At 37.6% G+C, this 24,792-nt stretch overlaps 1 protein-coding gene across 2 annotated transcripts in view; it reads left to right on the top strand.

The window, feature by feature from the left end:
• Positions 1–24,792, top strand: part of Vps16A (vacuolar protein sorting 16) — a 131,012-nt gene that overhangs the window by 22,241 nt on the left and 83,979 nt on the right. For both annotated transcript variants that reach the window (XM_067137226.2, XM_067137225.2), the window contains exons 2-4: positions 8,814–9,132; positions 12,638–12,782; positions 14,843–14,964. In XM_067137226.2, the coding sequence (XP_066993327.2) occupies positions 8,814–9,132; positions 12,638–12,782; positions 14,843–14,964 (586 nt within the window). The remainder of the gene's footprint in view (positions 1–8,813; positions 9,133–12,637; positions 12,783–14,842; positions 14,965–24,792) is intronic.

The following is a 24,792-nucleotide window of genomic DNA, read 5'->3' as shown; positions in this document are numbered from 1 at the left end:
CACACACACACATACACACAAACAACATGGCTTCCCTATGCCATGGACTCTTCAAATGTCACCTTGACTGTTATATTACTATTTTTATTTTTATCTACTATATGTTTGAATTTTAATTGATTGAAATGAATATCAGTTAAATATCAACTAACTAAATTAACAAAACAAAAGTAATACAAATAATTACTGAAAGCACATCTTTACCTGTATAAAGATTCATCTACAAATACGCCTACGTTAAAAATTTCAGATATCTGCTTGCCATAGATTTGGCTGGGCATCGCACACGTACAAACACTTCTGGATATTATGGACTGAATATGGCTCCTCGTGTCGGGGACCGATAATGGCTTCCTACAACATGGACTTAAAATGTCTCTTTGACTTGTATTACCTATCTTATGTACTGTACATTGCCTACTGACATTGAATTGTAAATTTAATCTTGGTGACAGCACAGTAGATTGTAGTATCCCAACACGCGCTTTCCAACAGTTTTTTGTTCTTAACTCGCCAACGAGAGCGAAAATTTAACAATCCGGTTTCAAGGTGCATTTGGACCCCCTTCCATCTACTTACCGGTATGTTAAAAATTTCAGATCACTGCGTGCCATAGATTTGGCTGGGCATCGCGCACACACAAGCAAACAATTCTTTTTATTATTATAGAATTGGTACTAAAGCATACGTATGTTCTGTGTAGAGTGATTAAGATGATACGGTAATTTGGCTAAATAAAACTGAGTTGCTACATTGGTAACAAAATTAGTAAAGACAATTTTAATTAAATTATCAGCAAGGATCTGGTTGATTTATGTAGTGAAGAAATGTTTTCATTGTTATTTTTCTAATATTTCTTAATACATTTGAAGAAAATTACATGCATTTTTATATTATACTAGCAAGATACCCGTGCTTCGCTACGGTATTATACTGAAATTCATAACTGAATGCTTATTGTTTTAGATACAAAATCCGCCGGAATTCGCGATCTGACTCGTTTTCTGCGAGAATCCGCCAAAATTCGCGATCTGACTCGTTTTGTAATAGATTACGGCAAGTTTCCTCGCATTTTTCAATCTTTCTTTCCAGCAATCGATTTCGTACTTTCCGGGCTAGGTCTAGGTATTCCACCCGGTCAGTTGGGTCCCTAAATCTTTGCCATCTTTTCCTATAAGCATTTTTAATATGGATGAAATCCTTGAGGAGATCCGGCGTGGTGTCGTCTTGGGTGCCTTGGTGGTACTGAACCCGCGGCCGGACTGCATTCTTAGTCATTACCCGGCCAGGACCCGTTTCCAGCGCGGTCCGCACATTTGACGACGCTCCAGAACATTATTATTATTATTATTATTATTATTATTATTATTATTATTATTATTATTATTATTATTATTGTTATTATTATTATTATTATTATTATTATTATTATTATTATTATTATTATTATTATTATTATTATTATTATTATTTAGATGTTCTGGACCCCACAGCAAGATGCATGACCGTTACTTGGCGGTAAATTACGTTTGCTGCCAGTGTCATTGTTGACAATGTGACCAGCACCATTGTCGCGCGTAGGCAAGTGTGCCGGATTTCTGGCGATACGAATGACATACTTCCGTGCATTATTGACCTTATTATAGAAGTGAACAATTTGGCGGTCAATCTCATTCCTATCGTTTATTTCAAATGTGTTTAAATTTTTATTTATATGCCGGGAGAATCTACTGTAATCTAAGAACGTTCCACGAAGGAAAAAACGGCTGTTGAAAACGAACTCAGGAAAGATTAAAAATGATCGGTTTATGGTCAGAATAAGTACATCGAAAATCTACAGCCTGTTTCCAGTCATTCGACAGGGTCAGGAATGGAATGAATAAAGCCTCCTCTAGCGGCGACAATAGGAATTGTGTCGGCTGCCGAAGCACACCTCTGGGGCAATGATTGATGAATGACAAATGAAGTGAAATATTGGACAGTGTTGCTGGAGTGAATGGTGACAGGGAAAATCGGAGTATCGGGAGAAAAACCTGTCCCGCCTCCGTTTTGTCCAGCACGAATGTCACATCAAGTGACCGGGATTTGAACCACGGAACGCAGCTGTGAAAGGCCGGCACGCTGACGCCTGAGCAACGGAGGCTCCTTATAAGTATATTATGAACAGTAAAATCAATTGGTCTCAGCTCTTTTTACATACCACCGCCGTTAAGTTTATTTACCCCCGCCACCCAAAAAAAAAATTAAAAGAAGGCGTGCTTCTTTATGTTTAAGGGAGATTCCAAACACCAGTGTTCACGTCTATTACCTTCAGTTTTGAGATATAAGTATCCCCATAAAAATAATTCACTTTTTTTTTCACTTCCTTTCACACTCCTACCCCCAGCCCCCAAGTGAATTTTCCGCCAAAAAATACTTGTTTATTTAATAGGAAAGGATCTTCTAAATACCAGTTATAAAGACTCTAACAGTTTTTGATTTATATGTCCTCATGAAAGGAATTCAACTCCTTTTCACTCCCACCCCCCAAGATGGTTCCCCCCCCCAATACGCGTTTTTCTTTGTTTTAAAGGAGATCCAAATACCAATTTTCACGTCTGTAACTACTTTCGTTTTTATTAGATGTATGTATTCTCATGCAATTAAGTCAATTTTTCAATTCTTTCACCCCCCTTCCTTCATTGGTTTTTCCGAGAATACGTGTTTCTTTACTTTTAAAGCAGATTCCAAATATCAAATGTCACGTCTGTAACATCTTCATTTTTGAGATATCAGTAGCCTAATTAAAAGAAATCAACACCATTTTCATTCACTTTTACCACCACCCCCCGTTTTCACCCAAGTAATATTTCCGAAAACTAAAAATACACGTTTCTTTATTTTTAATAGAGATAAAAAATACCATTTTCACTCTGTAACATGTTGACTTTTTTGATATATACTGTAGAAATTCTCATTTTAAAATTTCACCCCTTTTTATTTCCCCTTAAGGGGATTTTCCAAAAACAAATCACCTATGTTTCCTTACATTTACAGGAAATTCCAAATACCCACTTTTTCTGTAACAATTTATGTTTCTCAGATATTCTGTAGATATAGTCTTTCGAAAAATTCACCCCAATTTGTCACTCCTCCGCCATTAATTGGACTCTCCACAAAAAAAACGCGTTTCTTTATTTTTAAAGGAGATCCCATATACAAATTTTCAGTTCTGTAATATCTACATTTTCTGAGTATGTATCCTCATTAAAGGCTTTCAACCCTTTTACACCCCTCCGTTTGGGATTTACAGAAAAAAAAATACGTGTTCCTTTATTTTAAAGGATATTATAAATACCAATTTTTACATCTGTATACTTTTAAAGTTTTGAGATATAGATACACTCATTTTAAAAATTCACCCGCTTTTCAACCCCCCCCCCAATTAATTGGATTTTCCAAAAACAAAAATAGCACGTTCTTTATTTTTAAAGGAGATTCCATGTACTAACTGTCTGGTCTGTAAAATCTTCAGATTCTGAAATATAAGTAGCCTCATTAAAGGCATTCAACCAATTTTCACACTTTTCCACCCTTCCTATTGGAATTTTCCGAAAACAAAAAATACGTGTTTCTTTATTTTTAAAGGAGATTCTAAATACCAATTTCTACATCTATAAACTTTAAAAGTTTTGAGATATAGATACACTCATTTTAAAAATTCACCCCCTTTTCACCCCCCTTCAATTAATTGGATTTTCCTAAAACAAAAAATACGTGTTTCCTTATTTTTAAAGGAGATTCTAAATACCAATGTTTACATCTATAAACTTTAAAAGTTTTGAATATAGACGTACTCATTTTAAAAATTCACCCCCCTTTTCACCCTCCCATTAATTGGATTTTCCAAGAACAAAAAATACGTGTTTCTTAATTTTTAGAAGAGATCAAAAGTACCAATTTTCAGGTCTGTAATATCTTCAGTTTCTGAGATACAAGTATCCTCATTAAAGGCATTCAACCCATTTTCACCCCTTTTCACCCATCCTATCGGGATTTTCCGGAAACAAAAAAATGCGCGTTTTTATTTTTAATGAACATTCTAAATACAAATTTTTACATCTGTAAAATTTAAAAGTTTTGAGATATAGATGCAGTCATTTTAAAAATTCACCCCCCTTTTCACCCTCCCATTAATTGGATTTTCCAAAAAGAAAAAAATACATGTTTCTTCATTTTTAAAGGAGATCCCAAACACCAGTTTTCAGGTCTGTAATATCTTCAGTTTCTGAGATATAAGTATCCTCATTAAAGGCATTCAACCAATTTTTCACCCCTTTTCACCCCTCCTATTGGGATTTTCTGAAAACAAAAAAATACGTGTTTCTTTATTTTTAATGACGATTCTAAATACCAATTTTTACATCTGTAAACTTTAAAAGTTTTGAGATATAGGTGCACTCATTTTAAAAATTCACCCCCTTTTCACCCTTGCATTAATTGGATTTTCCAAAAGCAAAAAAATACGTGTTTATTTTTAAAAGAGATCGAAAGTACCAATTTTCAGGTCTGTAATATCTTCAGTTTCTGAGATATAATAACCGGTATCCTGATTAAAGGTATTCAACCGTTTTTCACCCCTCGTATTGAGATTTTCTGAAAACAAAAAAATACGTGTTTCTTTATTTTTAAGGAAGATTCTAAATACCAATTTTTACATCTGTAAACTTTTAAAGTTTTGAGATATAGATACACTCATTTTAAAATTTCAACCCTCTTTTCACCCCCTTAGCGAAGTAATATCCGAAAATCCTCCCTTAGCGAGCACCTACATCTTAGTATGTATCTATGCTCAAAATTTCATTTCTTTATGTCCAGTAGTTTTGGCTCGGCGATGATGAATCAGCCTCAGTCAGTCAGTCAGGACAAGTTATCTATATATATATAACTTGTCCTGACTGACTGACTGACTGATTCATCATCGCCGAGCCAAAACTACTGGACATAAAGAAATGAAATTTTGGGGATATATTCATATTAAGATGTAGGTGCTCGCTAAGAGAGGATTTTTGGATATTCCGTCGCTAAGGGGGTGAAATTTTAAAATTAGTGTATCTATATCTCAAAACTTTAAAAGTTTACAAATGTAAAAATTGGTATTTAGAATCTTCTTTAAAAATAAGGAAACACGTATTTTTTTGTTTTCAGAAAATTCCAATAGAAGGGGTGAAAAAGGGTGAAAATGGGGGAAAATGGGTTGAATGCCTTTAATCAGGATACCGGTACTTATATCTCAGAAACTGAAGATATTACAGACCTGAAAATTGGTGTTTGGGATCTCCTTTAAAAATAAACACGAATTTTTTTGTTTGTGGAAAATCCAATTAAGGGGGGTGAAAAGGGGGGTAATATTTTAAAATGAGTGTATCTATATCTCAAAACTTTTAAAGGTTATAGATGTGAAAATTGGTATTTAGAATCTCCTTTAAAAATAAAGAAACACGTATATTTTGTTTTCGGAAAATCCTAATAGGAAGGGTGGAAAAGGTTGAAAAATGGGTCGAATGCATTTCATGAGTCTACAGTACTTATATTTCAGAACCTGAAGATATTACAGACCTGAAAATTGGTGTTTGGGGTCTTCTTTAAAAATAAAGAAACACGTATTTTTCTGTTTGTGGAAAATCCAATTAATGGGGGGGGGTGAAAAGGGGGTGATTTTTTAAAGTTTATAGATGTAAAAATTGGTATTTATAATCTCCTTTAATAATAAAGAAACACACATTATTTTGTTTTCGGAAAATCCCAATAGGAAGGGTGGAAAAGGGTGAATAATGGGTTGAATGCCTTTATTGAGGCTACTTATATTTCAGAACCTGCAGATATTACAGACCTGAACATTTGTATTTTGGATCTACTTTAAAAGTAAAGAAACACGTATTTTTTCGTTTTTTGAAAATCCAAATAATGGGGGGGGGGGTGAAAAGGGGGGTGAATTTTTAAAATGAGTGTGTCTACAACTTAAAACTTTAAAATTTACAGATGTAAAAATTGGTAGTTAGAATCTCCTCTAAAAATAAAGGAACACGTATTTTTTTGTTTCCTGTAAATCCTAATAGGAGGGGTGTAAAAGGGTGAAAAATGGGTTGAATGCCTTTGAGGATACATATATCTCAGAAACGAAGGATATTACAGAACTGAAAATTTGTATATGGGATCTCCTTTAAAAATAAAGAAACGCGTTTTTTACTTTTTGGAAAATCCAACTAATGGCGGTTAAACAGGAGTGACAAATTGGGGTGAATTTTTTGAAAGACTATATCTACAGATTATCTTGGAAACGTAAAATGTTACAGACGTAAAAAGTGGGTGTTTGGAATCTCCTGTAAATGTAAAGAAACAGAGGTGATTCGTTTTTGGAAACTCCACTTAAGGGGAACTCAAAAGGGGTGAAATTTTAAAATGAGAATTTTTACAGTATATCTAAAAAAACTTAACATGTTACAGAAGTGAAAAATGGTATTTTTTATCTCTATTAAACATAAAGAAACGTGTATTTTTAGTTTTCGGAAATACCACTTGGGTGGAGGGGGGTTTAAAGTGACTGAAAATGGTGTTGAATTCTTTTAATTAGGCTACTGATATCTCAAAAATGAAGATGTTACAGACGTGAAATTTGATATTTGCAATCTGCTTTAAAAGTAAAGAAACACGTATTCTCAGAAAATCCAATGAAGGGTTGGGGGGGGGGGGGGGGTGGAAGAATTGAAAAATTAATTGACTTAATTGTATGAGAATACATACATCTAATAAAAACTAAAGTTGTTACAGACGTGAAAATTCGTATTTGGATCTCCTTTAAAAACAAAGAAAAACGCGTTTTGGGAGGAAACCATCTTGGAGGGCGGGAGTGTAAAGGAGTTGAATTCCTTTCATGAGGACACATAAATCAAAAACTGAAGAAGTTGGAGTCGTGTTAATTGGTATTTAGAGGATCCTTTACTATTAAAGAAACAAGTATTATTTGCGGGAAAATTCACTTAGGGAGGGGGAGGGGAGTAGTGTGAAATGAAGTGAAGAAAGTAAATTATTTTTATGGGGATACTTATATCTCAAAACTGAAGGTAATAGACGTGAACATTGGTGTTTGGAATCTCCCTTAAACATATAGAAACAAGCCTTCTTTTAATTTTTTTTTTGGGGGGGGGGGGGTGGTAAATAAACTTAACGGCGGTAGGGTGTAGAAGGAGGTGAGACCAATTGATTTTACTGTTATTAATGTACTTATAAGGATCCTCCGTTGCTCAGGCAGCAGCGCGCCGGCCTCTCACAACTGGGTTCCGTGGTTCAAATCCCGGTCACTCCATGTGACATTCGTGGTGGACAAAACGAAGGCGGGACAGGTTTTTCTCCGGATACTCCGGTTTTCCCTGTCATCAGCCATTCCAGCAACACATAATAATAATAATAATAATAATAATAATAATAATAATGTTCCGGACCGTCATCAAATGTGCGGACCGCGCTGGAAACGGCTACTGGACGGGTAATGACTAAGAATGCAGTCCGGCCGCCGGTTCAGTGTCGCCAAGGCACCCAATATAACACCACGCCGGATCTCCTGAAGGATTTTATCCATATTAAAAATGATTATAGGAAAAGATGGCAAAGATTTACGTACACAACTGACCGGGAAGAATACCTGAGCCTAGCCCGGGAAGTACGAACTCGATTGCTGGAAAGGAAGATTGAAAAATGGGAGGAAACGTGCCGTAAAATACGAGAAAACGAGTCAGATCGGGAATTTTGGTGGATTCTCGCAGAAAACGAGTCAGATCGCGAATTTCGGCGGATTATATATCTAAAACAATAAGCATTCAATTATAAATTTCAGTATAATACCGTAGCGAAGCACGAGTATCTTGCTAGTTTTATATATATAGATTAAAATGCATGTTTATTTTCAGTAACTTAAAAATTCTTTAAAAATTTGAACAATTATTTAAGAAGGAACCATTTTCATGTTATTAAATTGTCTGGCCCCATGGCTGAGTGGTCAGCATCTAGCCAATCAGTTCTCAGGGATCAGGGTTCGATTCCCAGACGGGTCGAGAATTTTTAATCTGAAGTCCATTGGCTCGGGGACTGATTATTTGTGCTGTCCCAATATTTCCCACATGCAACACACACAGTACTATCCTCCACCACAATTCACACATTTTTTCATACATGGCATGTACCGCCTATCCTTATCAGAGGGTCTGTCTTACAAGGGATTCAGCAGCCTAGCAATAGTTGTGCATAGTTGTTGTCGTTGTTATTATTATTATTATTATTATTATTATTATTATTATTTATAGATTTTATATCATAACATAAGAGTAGGGGAAAGGTTATTTCCCATTTTCAAATTTCTTAAGTTATATTTGTGGTAATAGATAGTTTAGATGGACATTGTGTTCTCTACTTCAGGATTTAACACCGTTCAAATCTTTTCTTTGCACCCTTGGTGAGTTTACAATTAATGGATTAAGACATTTTGCCTAGATACCATTGATATGTTAAAAGAAATTTACTGGCATTGTGAGGGAGATTGAGAGTCTCTCTCTCACATACACATAAGAATTGGAATGTTGTTGAATGTTGGAGATATATGGGGATGAACATCTTCATACCTTGTTAAGGACATCTCCATGTAATTTATTATTCATTATTATGTACCATGTGTCAAATTATAAATTTCTCACTAAAACTAAACAGTCATTTCATTTAAGCTGTACCCATACTGTATTTAATGTGTAACTTCTCATTGTTGCTCTGTAATCGCTATGCAGGAAATTTGAAATATACAACATGGCCTGGCAGAATGAACTTAATATGGATAACGTATTGCTTGCGGCTGCTCCTTATGGTGGTCCTGTAGCTGTTATTCGAGACAGTAAAAAGTTTGTGAAAGTACAGGGAGTCACAAAACCTGTTATTTCAATCTACACAGCATCTGGAAGACATCTTTCATCAATTGTGTGGAACAGTGGTACAATTGTAGCTCTGGGATGGTCAGCAAGTGAAGATCTGCTATGTATTCAGGATGATGGCTCTGTTCTCATTTATGATATTTTTGGAACTTATCAACATACTTTCAGCATGGGCAAGGTGAGTTTTAATTTCATGCATATAATTCATTAGTACTTGTGGCTCTTAAATATTTTGTTAATTTTCCAAATGTAATCATGCCCAGGCTGTTGCGTGGCAAAATAGACAATGAGGGGATCAGTCACAGTATGAATTACATTTCTTTGTTTGGAATATAGTAATTTCAATTTCACACTTCCACTGTGAGCGAGATAAATGAGATCCATTAGTAGGATGACTGATGATGTAGTCAATAGACCTTCCCTGGGATTTTAAACATTCTGAAATATCTTTCAGTTGTGGGTTCAGAATCATTCGTACGTACAAACCTTGACGTATATGTCCAACACTTGTCCTGTTTCTCAAGTGGTCGGTTATGAAACAAGACGAACCTTCGTAGTGAATTTTTATGACTGGATGCCCTTCCTGATGTCAACCTCATCAGAGGAGTTTATGAGTTGAAATGAATGACGTGATGTATGATAGTAGGAAGGGAGAAGGTGAAACCCGGTGCTGGCACATAGCCTACTCTTGTCGAATAGCACTAAGGGATCCGCTCAAAGCTTAACGGCCCCATCCGATGGACGAATCACCATCAACAGCATTATATGCCCTCGCTCCATATGAACACTGCGGATTAGAAATTGTATACCACTGCCTCTCCTACCCTGCTAGCCAACATTCTAATTGTGAAATTTTTTCGATCTTCGCAACTCGAACCGGCTAACCACGGTGTCGGGTCATATATCCTACATACAAACCATGATCATTTTTAATGTTGAAGTAGTTTGTGTTTTGTATGATGTGGGCTAGTATAACTGTCACTTCGATCTTACTATCTTAGTCTGATCTTTGATGATATGAAACTGAATTTAGGAGTTGATGTTGATCATCAACAATACAGACGACTAAAGTCACTAGCAAAACAGGAAGTGGCAAAAGCAAAAGAAGAACATTACAGAGACATGTATGATAAACTCAAGACCCCAGAGGGAGCAAAATATATTTACCTACTAGTGAACAATCATCACTGTTCCACAGAGGGTATTGGGCATGTCATTATCATAAAGGATGAACACAATAAACTACTACAAAGACCAACTGAGATCTTTGATCGATGGAAGAAACATTTCGAAAAAATCTGCAATGAAGAATTCAGACATCCACCAATACCAGCATTAAATTCTGTGTATAGTCCAGCTGCACCCATCACGGTTGCTGAAGTAGAGGTCGCCACGACAAATATATTGCCAAAATTTCCATATTCTACATTCCTGATTTCATGGGGTTTAGATAATTTTTTTCCACCAGTGTATTTCAGTTTTCAGAAAGAAGACAACAGCTGTGGAGAAGAAAAATAAATGAAAATGGTGGCAAAGACTTTTTTCACTTGTTGCAGCAGTTTTTGATCTCCAATGAAGATTTCTGTGGGAACATGAATTTTTTTTGAAGATTTTCTTTCACAGCTTACCAGCTGGTTTGAGAAATACTTTAAAGAAGATAATATTGACAATGCATGGATTTAAGAACCATTAATGCCCAGAACTCCATGTGAATTTACTTCTGCAGAAGAAGAAGAAAAATGAAACTATCTTGTGATAATACGCTGAAGACCGAGTTGGGCAGCATGAAACTAACACAGTTTTGGATATCAGTAAAAGATGAATATCCTCTGCTAAGTTAATTAGTTATTTAACATTTGATAATACAAAGATATATACAAGTTATGTAAATAATAGAAGATAGATACAACAGAATCTTAAGATTGGAATATCAGGTACAAATCCAAATCCAGATTTTAAATCCACTGGACGGCTTTATTAGATGTGAGATGAAGATATGTCAAAGTGCCCTGGATAGCTCAGAGTGAGTACTCAAAGGCAACATGTTGAGCTATCTGTAACTGCTTACGACAGTTGCAATTCAGTGAGGTCCGCTATCCCCATTTGGTGGGTGTAGCACCTCATCTGCTAAGGAGTAAAGCTCTGCGAATCTTCAGTCCATTTATGACATTGTATTTGTAAAAAGCTGGATTTTCAGAGATTTCTGTGAGAAAGAGCAAGTGTCATGTGAGAACCAGTTTGGAACAAGACATATTCTGTAAGTGGCTATGTCCTGTATGATTCCAAGATTTGAGAATATGTGTAATGAACCTCAGGCTCGCCTGCCTCACTAATTACTGTACATTCATTCAATGGTATGTTCAAAATACGTGCTTGTTTAATATGTTTTACATACTCTGTTTATGAATTTGAAATATCTGTTCATTGTTAAGATAAGCAACCTAACTGTACTATCTGAGTATTGCAAGTGTTAGATAGCCCTACATTTTGTCTTTGGGTGCTGCAAAGAAATGTTAAAACACTAAGAGCACCATGCAGTGATAACGTTTTGGAACCCCTGTGGTAGATAGTCACCAACTCAGATCATCTCAAGGATATTTTTTAGAATTGAGGTCTTCAATAGCTTGTCATATCATTACTGGTTTTGTAGGATGTTGATCAGATCTTCTGGTTCGGCAAGTCAGCTTTTTTGAGCTCTGTCGCAGGTTTGTGAATTGATATGTAGACATCTGTAGTTGCCAACATAATACCCTTATTCCTTTTCCCCTCATGTTAGCTGCATCTGTGGATCAGTGGTAGAGCATCGGCCTCCAGATCCCAAGATAGCGGGTTCAGACCCGGCAGAGGTAGTTGGATTTTTGAAGGGCGGAAAAATTTCCATTCGACACTCTGTCGTATGATGTTGGCATGTAAAAGCTCGATAGTGACACATTAGGTGTTTACCCGACAAAATTGATAAGAACTCGACCATAGACGTCCAAGAGAGATTCGCTTTACTCTGCCATCTATTAGGCATAGAGTAAAATGGAACGTCAAAATTGATGAGCAAGCAGCCAGATGGAGTCAAATTAAAATGGCCGAACATGGTAGCTAAGGCTACATGATTATTATTATTATTATTATTATTATTATTATTATTATTATTATTATTATTATTATTACTACTTCCCCTTGTGTTTTCCTTTCCAAATTTCTTCGTTGATCTTTATGAAGTGTACCATCATGCTTCTTGTGAAGTTTGATTTGTGTTCATATAAATCTTTTCTAATTTCTTGTTTTGTCGGTTTGTTGTAATCCATAAAATCAATTTTAAGTCTTTCCAATAAATACCTAGCATATTTCTTCACTTCTTATATTTCTTACAATACAGATAATAACTGCTGTATAACACAGAAGTATTAGGCCTAGATCTTTTCATAAAACCCTCTCCAATTTTTCAATATGAAGTAATAATATTTAAATTATATTTATAAAAATCTTAGGCTGATTACTTGGTTTTGTAAAAATATCTTCAAGCATGTTTACAAAATTAATACAGTCCTTTACATCATACTTATTTTGCTTATTAGCTGATAAGAGTCAAGATATTTTGTTAAAGTGATCATTGAACAGATGTACAGTCTTAACCTTCCTTATATACTATAGATGCTTAAAGAGCTGTATCATTTTTTATTTTTCTCCAGGATGCAAAGGATGCTAAAATTATCGAGGCCAAGATTTTTGCAAGTTCTAGTGGTACAGGCATTGCAGTCCTGACAAAAAATTACCGCCTCTATTTGGTCAACAGCGTTGCAGAGCCTAAACTACGCATGTTACCAGAAGTTTCAGGTGGGTTTACTTAGTCAATACATCTATAAGGCCCAACCAAGACCAGTGGACCATAAAAGGAAGAAATAACATTAGTAGATAATTTCTGTGGATTCAGTGATATATTACCTACTTTGCTGTATATGCACCACTCTTGTTTAAGCACTTGTCATTGCGTGGCACCCAGTTTTGAATGCGTGTGTCATATAAGTCTGCTGCCAAAGACCTGAACCATCTGAAGTGCAATGTTACTTTCAAAATGTTGTCCTGCTAGAAATCTCTTCAATTGGAGGAGGAGATGAATGTTACTAAGCACGAGGTCAAGGCTGTACTGGGGATGGTCAAAGATGTCCCATGCAAATTGTTGCAGAAGAGCCTGCATGTTCCTCATTATATGGGGCCGTGTTTTGTTGGGCAAGAACATTGTACGTGCACTCAGCTTTCCACCTCTCTCATTCTCTATCACACTCCACAGCTTCCGCAATGTGTTACAATACCATTTGATTTTGATGGTCTGCCCCCTCACAATTGGTAGGAAACTGTGAAAGCAGTCAAGTTTACCTTTGCACAATTCTAACACAATTGCACCCACAGAACTGCAAATATTTCAGACTGTTGCTATGTGTCTCTCCTTTACCCCCTTGAATCTTTTTTGAAACTTACTTTGTGGTTTGGTCTCACAAGAGAAAGAAAATAAACAAGTATACAAATATTGGTCAAAGATAGAAAACTAAGATCAAGGAGAAGAACATACACTGAGGAAAAACACAATGACTAGTCAGTTTGGGATGAGTGAGCTACAGAATGGAGAAACAAGGACATGAAAACAACAGAGAGACAAGCACTTCATCTTCACATACTCATAGAGGGACTCTCTTCTCAATAAATCCTGTTCTACGAGATCCAATCTTCTCAGCCGTTGACAAACTTCTGCTTAGTAGAGGGCAGACATTCAAACTACTCGACCGGGCGAGTTGGCCGTGCGCGTAGAGGCGCGCGGCTGTGAGCTTGCATCCGGGAGATAATAGGTTTGAATCCCACTATCGGCAGCCCTGAAGATGGTTTTCCGTGGTTTCCCATTTTCACACCAGGCAAATGCTGGGGCTGTACCTTAATTAAGGCCACAGCTGCTTCCTTCCAACTCCTAGGCCTTTCCTATCTCATCGTCGCCATAAGACCTATCTGTGTTAGTGCGACGTAAAAATCCCGTAGCATAAAAAGCCCCTAGCAAACTGCTTGATGAGAGAGTCATTCCTACGATGTGCAGTCTTAATGTGGGAAATGTAGGTTAACAGTAGAACTGGAGATCTGAGTCGTACCTTCAGTGAGTGATGGATGACCACAATCCTTGTTGAAGCTGGGAAGTAGAAAAATGTTTGTCAGGGTCCAAAAAGAAATGAATCTGGACAACTGGGAGTGATGAAGAGAGAGCTTATCTGTTTGAAGGTGTGCAATTTGTCCTAGTCTCCCCATACTGATGATATTTCTTACACTGACCTGTCATAATATTATTTTCTGTGCATGTTCCTATCCTCAAAACAAACCGAAGTGCCTTCTCCAGTCATGGACATTGGTGACCTAGTCATTACCCCCAGTTAAGCCAGGGGTCACTGACCAGGTATCCTGAACTAGAATTTACTTGCAGTAGTGTGGCCAGTTCCTTTTTGCTGCTCTTCTAGTCAGCAGCATGGTGGCTACCCATGCAAGTGATGAACTTGTCTAATATTGCTTAACTTGGGAGATCTCGCAGGTACCGGCCGGTGTTTCAACATAGCTATGCTGTTCGCTGCTCTTATCCTCATTTCTGTGTTTTTGTCTTATTCATCTCTCTGCATTTTCTTCATTGTTTCTGCCTTCCTAATTCCTTTTGGTATAGCACATAACTTGTTTGAAGTTATGGGGAACAAAAGCCAAATTGTTCAAATTCTGTGTGCCCATGATTCAGGAGATTGCCTGTGGCGAAACTTATTTTTCCTATATCTTTTGCCTGGCTGTTACAGTATGTTCTTTCCTACTGCCTTTCTCTTTGTGAAATTTGCTTACTACTGAATTTTTATGTTGTAAAATTAATTACATTGCAGGTCTTACCTCACCTCCTAGTAGTTGGTGTATCATTTCTGAAGATCGTCAGACTCGAGTCCTTTTAGCGAAAGATAAAGACCTCTTCTTCCTTTCTCCATCAGATACTTCACCAGAACCTGTGGTGAGTGAAGCTGAGAATGTTGTGTTTTCATTAGTGCTTGATAATGACAATGATGATGTTGCTAATAATAATAATAATAATAATAATAATAATAATAATAATAATTAGGGGTCTGATTTTTAGTTGCTACAAATCAGGAACATTTTTATTTTTTGTTTTAAAATTACTTGAAATATTTGACATAAAAGTAAAAATATATAAATATATTTCAGTTTATTTATGTGATTATAAACATCATGTCATACTCACAAATGAAATTTATGCTATACCTTGCTTATTGCTGAATGATTACGATACACAGTGAGATTCATCCTCAAGTTGTCCATCACAAGTGACTGAGGATTAACACAAAACGCTGACTTATACTGGAAAAATGAGTGCTCCACGTCACAAGATGCCAGTCTGGTAAATTTATAGCAAGGCAGGTCGCTCACATTTATATCAGTATTCTCTTCTTGATGGCCATTTGAAATTTCATACATAGTTTGAAACCCACTATAGTTTTCAAACACAAGTCTGAATTTGTTTTATAATATTTATGTTGTAGATCCAATTTTGCTTACATCGCACCAACACAGATAGGTCTTATGGTGTTGGTGAGATAGGAAAGGGCTAGGAATGGAAAGGAAGCGACTATGGCTTTAATAAAGGTACAGCTGCGGCATTTGCATGGTGTGAAATTGGGAAAACCCGGAAAACCATCTTCAAGGCTGCCAAGAGTGGGGTTCGAACCTGCTATCTCCCGAATGCAACTTCACAGCTGTGCGCCCCTAACCGCACGGCTAACTCCCTCAGTTGCTGTAGATCCACTAAGACTTAAGTTTTCTTCTGATATCATAAACATGCTAAACTGTTTCTGACAGAAGGATCCCTCTCTTCAAATTTGTCAATATCCTGAAGGATTCCAGTTGAAGTTGCACATTCTTTGTCCAGTTCATTAACTACTGGAAACGATCAAAATTTTTTGCATAATACTGGACTGCAGCAAGCAAAGTCCCCCACCACGTTATTACTGGGGTGGGTGGGGGTGGTACCTTGGAATGTTTAGTCTTAAATACGTGAATTCTTCTCGATGACTTAATGAACACTTTTTTGTTTCCATTAGAAATCAATTTATTCACATTACTATCTACTGCTGTAATTTTTTCACATAGTCTGTGTAAGCCAATTGCAGTGCATGTAACATGGATCATTTTAGGATAACTAACAACAAGATCTGCTGCTGCCTTCTTCATGTATGCTGCAGCATCTGTGAATAACAGTGAAACATTGTGTTGAACTTCACAGCACCTGGCCACAAAATTTGCGTTGCTTCATTAAATAACCTTGCGCCCATCATATAGTTTGCAGTAGTCATTTCTTGGCTTCTTAGCAGAAAACATTTCTTCAAAATAACTTTTGTGTAAGGTAAACCAGATTATTTCATTTTCACAAACTGAACAAATTTGTTGTAGTTTGTTGGTAACATTTTAGAAGATACTTTTTTTCTCAATGTTGACTCTTAAGGAGTGTCCAGATTTGAATATTTGGAAAGAAACTTCTTTAACATACAGTTATTTACCTAAGAAAGGGCTATGTCGGCTGACACAAACGCCCTACATAAATCTTCACAATAAACTGAGAATGGAGAAGATCTTGCGGAAGAACCTGGAACTGCATCACTAATTAGACGTTGTTTCTTCATCATGCACGGAATTGCAGCGATATGTTTCTTGCCCTCTAGGTGCTGTGTAACTTGAGATTGCTGTTCAATCTTTATTGCTTTCCCACATACCGGTGAGTTGGCCGTGCGGTTAGGAGCGCGCAGCTGTGAGCTCCCATCTGGGAAGTAGTGGGTTCGAACCCCACTGTCGGCAGCCCCGAAGATGGTTTTCCGTGGTTTCCCATTTTCACACCAGGCAAATGCTGGGGCTGTACCTTAATTAAGGCCATGGCCGTTTCTTTCCCAAACCTACGCCTTTCCTATCCCATCGTTGCCATAAGACGTATCTGTGTCGGTGCAACGTAAAGCATCTAGCAAAAAAGAAAGAAGGAAATAGCTTTCCCACATGGTTGGCACTACAGGACGTGTCCATCTGAACTAAAATTATCCTTAAGTTCTGTAACATATCGCTGCAAACTATAACTTTCCATTGCTTTTCCGTTAGGCATTGTAGTATTGCCTTGCACTTCACAGCACCAGAAATTAACTACATGTGAGTGGTACTGATCTGGTCTCATGAAGTAGGGAGGAAGGTCAGACACGTGGTGCGTGATTGCTATGTACAAGGAAGTCCCTATCTACTATGGTGAGTGCAACCAATAAGGTAAGAAACACACAGCTGCAAGCTAATATGCAGAAAAAGAATAATTACAGTAGAACCTCGATAATTCGAATTCGGTTAATTCAAAATCCCGCCTAATTCGAAGAAGCTCTCGTTCCCGGAAACATGAGATACAGTTTTGCATGTTATTGTAATTGTTTAATTCGAAATACGGATAATTCGTAATTCGAAGTACAATGTTGGCCCCATTACCGAAATTCAGACTTTTAATTCGAAACTGCCTTTACATTTTAAAACAATAGTATGTTACAGAGTAATTTCAACTCGAAATTTATCCGCTCCGCGTCATAACAGAACGCGCATTCCGGAACGTAGAAGATTAGCTTTCCGTACTTACACTCACTTCAGTGGGTCTACAGTGTGCTTCATGATTGCTAAGTTGAATGAAATCGGAACTCTTTTGTGTTCAACCTTTTAAGGAACGTCGTAATATCACGCAACATGGAGTGTGCGGGAAAACAGAATCCGCGAACACTGGCGATGCCGACAGTTGACCAAAAAGCGTGGCAAATATAATAAATTCGTAGGCACCGAACAATATTGACATTGCCGGTGAAACTGCATTGCTTTATTTTAATGCGAGCCCAAACGGTCTTATGGTTTTAAACGAGAAATTGCCAGCCGGAAAATCGTGCAGTGTGAGGGATGAGGGTCACAGTAGTGGTTGCAATGCACATGGAAGCGAGATACTTTATCCCCTCGTCATAGAAAACTTCGATAAGCCACAATGTTTTAAGAGCGTCGGGCACTTTCCATGCCAGTACAAAGCATCCATAATAAAAATGCAAACAGTAAAGAAATCCAAAAAAATAATGCATTTGCACAGGGGAACCGGCATAATTTACCCCTGTCTTTGAATTGTGTGATTTTTTTTTCTTTCGTTGCATGAGGTTATGTTTGTCAGTGATTTATCCAAGTACATTATTTGAACATTGTAAATGCACCTTGTTGGATACATTTCGGAAATAGTTTTTTCCATGGCATTTGAAAGGTTTAAACTGTGTGTCGAGGTGATTGCATGTATTAATGGGTCTTAGAATACTTCGTGACGCGGCAGGTGTTTACATTTCTGAAGTACGAGAGAAGTGCCATGGCGGAAAATCGTACAAAGATAGAGTCATAGGAAAGTTCGATTTTAAGGGCATCGGGTACTTTCTGTGTAAATACAAGGCATCTAAAATGCATACAATATAGTAATCCAATTAATAAAGCACTTGCACATGGGAGCGAGCATAAATTTCCCCTCGTCTTTGAATCGTGCTTTTTTTCTTTCTTTCGTTGCGTGAGGTTATGTTTACCAGTGAGATATCCGAGTGCATTATTTGAATACTGTAAATGCACCTTCTTGGATACATTTTGGAAATAGTTCTTTTTTTTATGGCATTTGAAAGGTATAAACTGTGAATCAAGGTTAAATGCATGCAGTAAAGGGCCTCAGAATATTTTGTAACGCAGCAAGGGTTGGTACTTCTGAATTGCAAATTGGCGGTTAATTCGAAATCACGTAATTCGAAGTCCGATTTTTTAGTCCCAACGACTTCGAATTAACGAGGTTTTACTGTAGATAGCTCACAGGTTTCCCCTTCAAGTAACACAAAACAGAAATGCAATAAACTGAAAGATCTAACATATTGATCAGAAAATGTAAATATTATATGCTAATAACTGAAAAACAGGAATGTGTGTAATTTTAGAAAAAATGTTTTAAATACAGTATGTATTTACATAAAAAAATCTGAGCCCTAATAGTCATATCTATATTAGTAATGACCTCTGATGCTGAAGATTTATTGATTTATCAGTTAATATTTTAATAATATATATTTGATTTGTTCTTCTGTCTGTCCCTCCCTCCATAAGTCCTATCCCATCTCATTCCTTCCATTCATCCATCTGTCCATCCATGAATTAGACACCCAGAATGATAGAATGAGATTTTCTGTCAGTAACAGCAATAGTGATGCTGTTAACTGTGTGACGATATTAAATAATGTGAGCCTCCCCCTTATAAACATTTTGAACTGGCCTGTGAGCCCTAGAATATCTGTGTCAATGGACTGCTCGACATACCGTTTTAAACTAATGTAGGCCGCGCGCAGTATCTCCTAGCTCTGTTTGGTTGCGCATGCGCAGACCTGCTACCAGGCAAAACTGGCCTCCTCCTCGCTTGCTTGCCGACGCGAGAGTTAGTTCGCTTGAGGCAGCCATGTCGAACTGGTGTGGTTTTGTGTCCGGCGTCATGGAGAAGTGGACTTCTAGAAAACCCCCGTGATACCTCCATTAACGGGGATTTTCTCGGTACGAACTAGTTGAAGACCTCCTGCCTTTTCTTCTGAGCATTTTTGGATTTATTTTTCGTCTGGATACTTCACAACGAGGTCTGGATGCTGGTTGCTTGACTGTATTTCTTCGTCAACAATGTCAGGTTAAAAATTCTTCTCATTTCTTCATCACCAAAGGTATGTACCAGTGTTTGACACACTTTAAACGTCGTCCTGAAGAGGATTTTGATATTTTCGAGGATTCCTGGAAAAATAATAATAATAATAATAATAATAAATATTTGGACTTCGCCGTTAAATTTATTCCTATTTGCGTGTGTGGTATCGAAAATCTGGAAAACTGTTTCGGCAACTAATCACAGTAATGTGGAAGGTTCACCATGAACTAAATTGGAATTATTAATTTAAAATTTTACTGATCTACTTTGGCATTTTAAATTGTAACTTTCTTTGTAAACCAAGGTACAGTCTCCAAGGTACCGAACCTTACCTCTTTCGGCTTTCTGTTTGCTTTCCTGTGTTTTGTTTTCTAATTCGTTTGGTATGTTTTCTTCTCCCCCCCCCCCCCTTCTGGGGTTTGGGTGAATTTTATCATTTTCTCTGGCCTGTTTTTCCTCCGTGTTTTAGGAGGCCTTGCTTGTTTCTTGTGGTTACCTTGGCGACGGTTCGTGTGTGGATTGTTGTCGGGTGAATTGTTGTCTGGCGTGTTGAGCCTGTGTGGATCTTGAATTATATATATTTCGGGGTTGAGTGTATCGTTTACTGTTTAAATTAATTTATTTATTTTCTCCTCCTTAAATGTTGTGTTACCATTTCCTTGCCCCGCGTGAGGAGGTATTTTTACGTAAAATTCTGTTTGCCTTGGAAACTGTCCTTGGTGTAAACTGAACGTTTTCAAATCTGGTAATTATTAGAAACGACCGCGTTGAAGATCCAGTTTATTGAATAATTGTTAACTTAGTTTTTTTATTAAATAACTATCCGTGATCGATCACATTTTATTTCAAGTTGTACTTATGTAAGAGAGTCTATTGGTTTTCCGTTGTTTTCTGATTACATTTTATTTGGTACGGAGGTCACCCCTTTCCTTCTTTGTTGTTTTCATAAAGCTCCCCATTTATTATCTGTTAAAGAGTATTTATTTTTCATTAATTGTTATTTAGTAATGAATTAATTTTCTTTAAAACCCCACCTGGGTATATTCTAATTTATTTTACTTATTGTTAATTTCCTTTTCCATTTTTCAACCTTATGTTGATTTTATTTACATTTTGCCATTACGTTTTAAAAATAAACTTAGGCTTTATCATCTTAATAACTTGGTTTGTTACTTACTATTTGCCCTTCCATTAAGTTTTTTTTAAACTTCATGTAAATGCTGGTTTTCATTCGCCACGTTCGGTGGAGCACTGCCTCTGATTTACTTCCTCGGCCTTTTAGTCGTCTTCCTCCGCTGTTTCCGGTAAGTTTTTCTATGGTTCTTGTTTTTTTAATATTGTGACTGTACTTGTTGTTCTTCTTGTGCCCATCACCCTTCCTCGTGTTCGCTATAACTCCCATTTTGGGGCGGGCACGCTAACAACCTTCTCGCCAGGGTCTCCATCTATCTCTCTCTCTTTCTCTCTCTCTTTTTCTCTCTCCCTGGTGGATAAGGTTTTTCACCTCATCACCCCTAGGTGGTATCTGGGTCCTAGAGGGTGGTGAGCGGTGAGAGTGGTATCAGAGCGGTGGTTGTTTGTTGTTCCACTGTTGTTGCTCTGCTGCCTAATCTCTGTTGTTCTGCCTTGTGCAGCCTAATTTTCCTCCCTTTCTACCCTTGCTTGGTGCAGTGCTGTAGTGAATGTTGGTGAATGAAAATCAAAGACTTAAGAAACTAAAGGTGTTGTTGTCAATAACTATTGTAAAAGGAAATGCAAGGATCTCGTGTAATTCCCTATGTTATTTGTTTCATGTACCTGTGTTTTGGAGTTCCCTGTTGCTTTCAACTGTGTTTATGCTGAGCTGTATGGACTTATCTACTTGCTGATTATGATTTTGAAACCCTTTGGGTACCTGTGCTGTGAATTCTGCTTCTGCCTTGCTGTTTCGAGGTGACCTGTAAATTTTTTTCTTCCTTTTTCCTGGCGGATTTGGTGAGTGACTGCATGTAATTAATTATTCTGGGTTGGTGGAAGTTGTAATAATTGAACAACTTGTAATGGAGTATGACTTGGTTGACTCAGGGCTACTGGTGTACTGCCGCTTGGTACATGTCCTGTATTATGTGTACTGGCTGTCAACCTTGTATTTTTGCTGCCTACCTGCATACTGTGGTTGCGATTTCGGTGGGAAGTAATCTGGTTTAATCGTGGAGAGCTTTTCTGATCATTATGTTATGTGAAGGTTGCTCGGTTGTTTTTGGAGAGTGACATAGTGTGTCCTGGGATCACCTTGTTGCGTTATCTGTTCTGGCCTTGCCTTGGGCTCCGAGACTTAGTGTTGTTATTATCATTTCTAGCATATTTACTGTATGGTACCTCGGTGGTGTACATGCTAACCGTTTATTGGTCTTCTAAATTTAATACCTTCTTACTGCGTTTACTCTGGTGTGTGATTCTGATTATAAATTGACCTGGCCACTAAGCATGTCCAAATATGCCTACTTATATGTGTAATCGGTTATGTGCTGAAGTGTACGGTGATGTGTTATGCCCTTTCATGGTTTTGAAATGTGACCTGGTGTTATGGCATTGATGGTTGTATGTGCTTTTCATTTAATTGGTGCTGTGTGGGTAAAGTTATTTGCCCCTACTAACTTATGGCTAACCTCTGTTGTTTCCATGCCAGTGTCCGTTCTTGGCTGTTAGTATCTGATAATCTAGTGGACAACATCATGGTATTTTGAAACTTATCAAGCCTGTAATGTTTCTGTGCTCTTTGTTTGGTTTTTAATTTGGAAATTGCTTAACCTTACTTGTCTTTTATTATTTCTTTAAATTTTGGTTTAAGTTTCTGTTATCTGAAGTGTAGTTGGCTTTTAGTGTGCTGTTAAATATGCACCCTTGTGAGATCATGTCTGGTTTATTTGACCTGTCATTATAGAGACGTGTTCCCATCCTTGTGTGGAATTTGGTATATTGAATCTGCCTATATGATGTGCTTCGATCTTTACCGAGCTTTGTGTGTTTGTGCCTTGGCTGTGTGCTGTGTGTTGTTGGCTTGAGTGTCTTTTCATTTCATCATCCCATCCGTGAATATGTGTATGTATGTCTGGTCTTGGTTTGTGATTGGAGTTATCTTTTCTGTCAACTGCTCGTGAGGCAGTCATCAGTTATGGTTGGGCCATGTTGGCCGGTATTAAGTTGGGATAACTGGATGGCCTTGTGCCTGAGCTATTATAGTTTTAACTGGTTTTTTCCTTCCTGATTTTGGTCGAGCGTGTTTCACTATTCCTGGTGTGTCGTGAACCATCTTCCTCGTGTAACCTATCAACTAGTTCAAGGATATTTATCTGGTGTCTGGGGCACTTCAAGTTTTGCTACTCGTAACTTGTCTTGCTGTGTATTAATTAATCTGACTGACCTTTTCTGAACTACTGCTTTGGATTTCATCCTGCTGTAAACATTGCTTGGTAATTTGGTGTCTCTTATGCCTGATTATTCTCTCCATGTTGGTATCGTGCACTACCGTGGTAATTATAGGCCTAGAATATGTGTTGTCAAAATTTTGTTAACCTTTTGGTACTTATCTAATTCCTTTGAGTTGTAGGTTCAAGTATTCCTACCATATCTACTTGTCGGGTCTTGTGTTGTTGTTGATGATCCTCTGCCTGAGGGGTGGTATATGCCCTTTTGAACCTTCATTGGGATGGCTTTGGACATATGTAAGGTGGTTGTGTTGTAACGGTACCGTGGATTATTTTTGGGGAATTATTTTTGGGTGGCATGAGAACTTCACGGCATGTTGTTGAGGATGTTTGTGTTCCTTTAATCCCTTTGTGGAGCTGACACATGTCCGGTGTGGTTTGTCATGGTTGGGTTATTCTTTTGTGTTGTATTATTTGGTGGTGTTGGCACCTTGGTATGGGGCAGTGTTCGTGTCTGTCTTTGATTTACCTCCGTGTTCTGTGGATATGGCCATTTCTTCTACATGAATCTACTACTCTCAGAATTAGCTTGTTGGTCTTCAGTAATGTGTCTGTTTGGTTTGCTCGGGTTTTTCTTTCCCTGTCTCCATGCATTTTCTATTGATCTGATGTCGTGTCTGTAACTTCTTCTACTGTAAAGCTCATTTTAATTTTACCTACCACTCTATGGTGTTTCATTTTTCTCAGTGGATCTCTTAGTGTCTGTTGACATTGGTGTTTGTCATCTTACCGTGCTCTGGGTTGGCTACTCTGGTATGGGACGGAGTAGTGCTCCCTTGGTCGGTACTGGAATCTTCCTGCGAGTAGATTATGGGGTCTTCTTGTAGAGTACTGCCTTCTTCATGCTACTGTGAGCATTTTCCATGGACTCGCCTCGTATTCCGCCACTTATGTTTTATTTGCTTGCTCTCCTGGTGGATAGGAGAAAGTACCTGTGGCCGTATTGGGACAGTGTGATGGGAAAGTCACGTATTTGTAGACCGGGTAATGCCGAGACCCTATTGGGTATCCGGTGGTGTACGTTGTGTGCGTCATTGCTCGATATTTTCCATTTTGGTCTTCCGATCTGAGGTTTTACTTTGCCTTTTAATTTGATTGGCTGGCCGTTGTGAAATTAATTGTATTTAAGGTTCTGTGTAGTAGGTTGGTTACTGATTCCAGATTGTGTTCCCTCCTGTGATTTTTCTATCCCTATTTCTGTTCCGTTAATTCCAGGTTGCTTATTTGTGACTAATGATGTGTGCGGTTGCTTGGTGTTGCTTGGCTGATCTGTTGCCGATGACAGACTATTCGCGAACCCTCCATCTGGATACTTTAAGAAGTCTCCAACAGGTCCAGTCAATCCTTCCCTTGCTCTAAACATGTTTACCCTTTTAAGCCTTGGATTTTCCATATTTTATATCCTAACTCTGACTTCTTGAAGCTGGATTTATCTATTGCGTTTTGGTTTCTTGTCCTCTCTTTTATTCAACTAGGTGGTGTATTTTGATGTGGGAAGTTGAACCGGTATTTGAAATTTTTTTTTTGCCCTAATGCTCTTGTCAGGTGATCTTGGAATCTGTTAGTGGTCGATTCTTCACTGTGTCGTAGCCCTGTA

Source organism: Anabrus simplex, chromosome 1 (genome assembly GCF_040414725.1).
Source record: "Anabrus simplex isolate iqAnaSimp1 chromosome 1, ASM4041472v1, whole genome shotgun sequence".
NCBI classification, from domain to species: domain Eukaryota; kingdom Metazoa; phylum Arthropoda; class Insecta; order Orthoptera; family Tettigoniidae; genus Anabrus; species Anabrus simplex.
Note: the sequence above shows the minus strand (reverse complement) of the source record. Positions and strands in the feature narration are given on the sequence as shown.